Source organism: Pieris rapae, chromosome Z (genome assembly GCF_905147795.1).
Source record: "Pieris rapae chromosome Z, ilPieRapa1.1, whole genome shotgun sequence".
NCBI lineage: Eukaryota > Metazoa > Arthropoda > Insecta > Lepidoptera > Pieridae > Pieris > Pieris rapae.
The window spans coordinates 5,773,848-5,778,653 of NC_059534.1; the positions used below are offsets into that span (position 1 = coordinate 5,773,848).

Genomic DNA, 4,806 nt, shown 5'->3' on the forward strand with positions numbered 1-4,806 from the left:
AATATGAGTCTAGTCTTTTGATTCAGGAATTTTGAGCTTTGGTATTATGATACATTACACATACACAAAGAACAAACAAAATAAATAGATTAAGAATAATCAGTTCTATTTTTACTATTTCTTAGACTTAGAACAACATACATTCCTAGGAGTTGCTGCCTTGATTCGGTCAATAATGGTATCGGGTTGATAACGATAATAAGAAAGACTCTTTTATATAATGTATTGCTTGTCAAATTGATAACTGATTCCGTTCCAAATTAACATGTCAGTTAAAATATATTTGCTATATTAACTACCTACACTATCTCTACAGTTATAGATTTTTCCACGGTTTAATAAAAAAAATTGCGTTATACATTCTAGTTTTATAATTTTTTTTTTATAGATATCTGATCTTTTTTTAGTTGAAATGAAGTGTGCAAAGCTCCAACTTCAGGAGAGAACGAAGACAGGACCAAAAGAATCAACAGCCGATGGACCACGTAGGTATTGTCAGAGGCGGCTTGTTGATCCAGAGCAAGACGTATGGAGGAACTACGACAGGTAATTTTCACTTAGCAAAACAACTTGCGGAGACTAGATGGATGGATGTATTGGCGTCTATAAAATACTGCTACCTACAGTCTATGTATAGGGCATGCTTAAGGTACGAAGAAATTGTGCATTTCCCATTGTTTTGGTCTCGGATTTACGTGTTTGATTAAAAATATGACAGTGATAAATGAATAACAAAGTACAATAGCTTGTACTCCGAACAAGAATCGAATCCATACTTCAATTAAACACAGTTTACAAAACCGATTAACCATGAAGTAGGCTCAAAATGCCAGTTAGCTTCTGTCGGTCTATGAAGACCGACAGATAGATCTTATTGTTATGCATCTATCTAACTATCTATTCTAAACGCTTGAAACATTACGAACTAGTATTATAAAAAATGATCTCTGAGGCGAAGCATCTACCCCTGCCACAATAGTTTGGCATTTAGTTACTCAGAGAATAGACAGCGCCATCTCTGGGCGACAGTAGAAACTAGGGGCCTGTTTAGTAATATTGTATGTATTTAAATGTTAAATAATATAAAGTTAAGGTTTTGAATGATAACTTCCAGACTAAATTGAATAATCATTTAAAATTGAAATTTCAGAAATTTTAAGAAAATTTGCCCATTATAAAATTTATTATTGAAATATTTTTTTTTTTCTTTGGCAGGTTCAACTTTAACGAAGACGCCAATTTTAATGGATCATTTCACAATGGTCGATTACGTCAAGGCGCTGATGACTTATACCTTTCAGTCCAAAATTTACAGTTCCAAGGAGTAGAACAACATAGGAAAAGACCACGTACTAGCTTCAAATACAAAACTTTAACATCCCGACAACACCGAATGTTTGTCAAAGAACTTGTTGAAGATAATTTTGATGAGGGTGATCGATGCTCTGAGCTCACATGTTACTTCTACGACGATTACGCCAAGTATTTAATAAACAATGATCGTTCGAGACCTTCATCAGGCAAATCTAGCATATTCCTATTTGATGCTATTGAACCTAAAGAAAATGTCGCAAAAAATAAGGTGAGAACCAAAACTTTTAAAACAGCCAAAAGTGAGTCAAATAAAAAGAAACCTAATGAGATACTAAATGGTGATAAGAAAGATTTAGAGTCTCGTGATAAAGATACAAAGATATCGTTTCACAAAAGTGGAAAGAGAAAAAGTTTGACAATATCTAGAGCCGACAGTCCCGCCACACTACAAGTTATTCGAGTCGACGTTGTTTGCAATTACAGTACTAGCTCGATCTCCGAATATGAAGATAAAAAACAAACTAAATCGCAAGAAAAAGTAGCGAAGGGAGATTCGCATTTCACAAATAAATATCTTTTGACGAACACAGTTAAGACTCTTGATGAGAATGCGGGCGGGGCGAGAGTTACATTACTTTGTAAGACTTTTAAGTTAGCGGACAGATCTGGTCTGTTTGCTGAGAATAAAGCAAAATCATTGAAAATTAGAAACGAAAAATAATCTCGGCTACATAATTCAAATCAATTTATGTTTTAAGAGTTAATTTTTTTTAATCTGTGAGATGTGACGTCTATTAAAATTACCTGCGAGCGAATCTTGGCGCCTTCCTGGCGCCACCTTTACTTTCTATGTATGGTTCTCAAATAACCCTCAGTATATTTCTTTATAGGTGTATCATTTATTTGATGTTTTTATGATAGCTTGGTGTAATATTTGTATATGTTTACCTATAATATCTGTAATATATAAATGATAATGACAATAACGTATTATATATATTATCGACTTATTTAAATATAAATAACAAAAAACCAGGCTATTGCGCATCAATGTTGGTGTGTTGTGGGTATATACTTGGGACGAGAAAAGAAAAATTAAAGACTAGTTTACTTAGAGAAAGAAAGTTATCTCCTAAGTTTGAGAATCATTTGTAAAGATAGAAAAAAAATATAAACAAACTTTGCACGTACCCTGTGATTTAGTACGCCGAAGCGCAATCTAGTTTATTTAAGTGTCGTTTAATCTTAAGTTCCGCATCGGAGTAATAAAATGCTCTGCAATCTTTTAATTAAAAATAACCGCGCATTTTTATTGTATAGAATAATAATCATAGCAATATGAACGCATATGATAACTGATCATTTCTAATAATTTTGGCCCATTCTAATATTGCAAAGCTATTAAACCATTATTACAATTTATGAGATTTTTAAAGTGACAATCACGCAATAGTATTCACTATATAGATAATAAGAGGAACACGAACCCGTGTTTTATTTCGGCCGGTGACCCAATAACAAAGTAAAAATATTACCGATACTATTATGTTCTCACTAGACCCACACTAACAGTTTTTATAAGCTACACTTCTAAACTCTTTAAAAATGAACAAACTAAAAGTCGATTTGTTACGAATAAAATAAAGTATAATTTATAGTAAAGTTAAAAAAAATATAATCAAGAAGGATTCACAATTTGTCTATGGCATATGAGACAGGGTCGTAAACATAGAATGTTAGATGTAATATAGAATACTGAGAATGATTAACGATCCGAATGGAAACGTTTCTGAATATTAATTTGTAGTTGAGGTCACTAGAGCCTTGGCAAATGTGACACGGCCGCAGCGAAAGGATTGGTACGCCATGGACCCCCCGATAGGGTGTATGTGCCGAATTTATAGGTGTGAGAGATGGAACTTCAGGGTAGCTAAAGGGTGAGGTGGACTTTGGACCCCCACACTTAGGGGGCTCGAAACCCCCGATTCGCCCTAGTCCGGCACCCCCGCCCGAGGCTCCCGTTCCTGTCCACGCGATAAGAGGAAAGAGGGGAGGACGTCAAATGGACGTTTTACGCATAATTTAGAGCAGTAAATGGATTCGAACAGTCTCCACACAGCACACATAAGCGTTAACGCGATTTTGCTCAAATTAAACATAACGCCGCTGGCGTGATTAAATTAAAACTATTGTTTTGATCGTCTTGAATATTCTAGTTCAATTTCCAAATACCATACTAACATATAATAAAATATATCGCGAATATGGTAATATTAAATGGTTTTAATTAAAGTTTACTTAGCTTATGTGACAGGTAAGGGTTAGTTTTAGTTATCAATCTTCTTGAAACCGCTGAGGGAATATAGACTTTAAAAACAAATTCAGTCATAGAAAAATGTTAATCATATCTGTTTCAAGTCCCCTATGTCCCCAATAGAAACTAGGGCAGGTTCTTTTCCAACCTTTCTTATGCATTAATACAATTTAAGTCACAGACGTTTGTCTACCATGAAACAAATATTGTGTCGCCGGGAATTTAAAGCAGGACGTCCTGTGATAGGCTGAGTGCGTTAGCGTACTCGTAGCGTAGCTACTTAGGAACTGGACAATCATTCCCCATATTGATAAATATGATTATAATTATTTGGACTTTTACTAGAACCGCCTGCTCCATCTTATTACGTACGATTGCACAAATTACGAGTAAGTTTCTATAGAAAAACCAGTGGTGCCCTATAACATAGTTGGTCGTACTACTCTCAAAACTCGTCCTGTGTTCATATAAACCCCTTTGTTATATACGAATTTAACAGTTATACGGATCTGATTTTTACAATGGGGCATTGAGTTTTTTTTGTACACATAAAGTGAATAATTATATTACTTCAGTGGCGCTAAAAATTCAAATTCACAGATGCCCAGCTGTGTCTTTTATTTTTTTAATGTTAGGGACAATAAGATATCGTTGATTGTTTTGTATAAGTTGGTAATTTCCTAATGCGCAAGTGTTATTTGCTCTCATTTAAAGAAAAAGTGCACACTACTAAGGTGTAACGACAACTCCAGTGTTGAAACTCACACATAAACCTCTAGAAGTCTTAACCATCATTGTTGTACAATATATTCACAATATATTATTTGGAGGCATTTTGAAATTTTTCCTTTCACATATTGAAAGGAATAATTTTTAGAATACTATGGTTAAGAGTTAGGGGTAGGATAGAAACGCCGTAGATCTCTCCAAGTGTTTTTTTTTTAAATAAATCAACGAGGAATTTAATTGTACTAATAAAACAAATTACAAGGACAAATGGTCTAAGAGCCTGTGGGAGGTCGTCCTTCACCGATCTGATAACCAGATGAGACGTATTTTTTATTAAATATTTTTTATAAACAAATATGCCTATAATAGCTTGCCTATCGAAAAGTGGTACTGGCTATTTTTAATTAAATTAACTTTTATCGATTTTTTTTCATCACCTTCATCCTTTT

At 34.0% G+C, this 4,806-nt stretch overlaps 1 protein-coding gene across 1 annotated transcript; it reads left to right on the forward strand.

Annotated features, from left to right (window-relative positions):
* The first annotated feature begins 412 nt into the window (after positions 1 to 412).
* LOC123690573 lies at positions 413 to 2,184 on the forward strand. The gene is made up of 2 exons (XM_045634196.1): positions 413 to 546; positions 1,216 to 2,184. The coding sequence occupies exons 1-2, from the start codon at positions 413 to 415 to the stop codon at positions 2,033 to 2,035; spliced, it is 954 nt and encodes a 317-aa protein (XP_045490152.1). The 3' UTR covers positions 2,036 to 2,184.
* Positions 2,185 to 4,806: the final 2,622 nt, after the last annotated feature.

Excerpts from the sequence above, each read along its gene's own strand:
- LOC123690573 (XM_045634196.1), top strand. The coding sequence starts at position 413 with ATGAAGTGTGCAAAGCTCCAACTTCAGGAGAGAACGAAGACAGGACCA. Across the intron at positions 547-1,215 it reads GTATGGAGGAACTACGACAG|GTTCAACTTTAACGAAGACG; the intron begins GTAATTTTCACT and ends TTTCTTTGGCAG.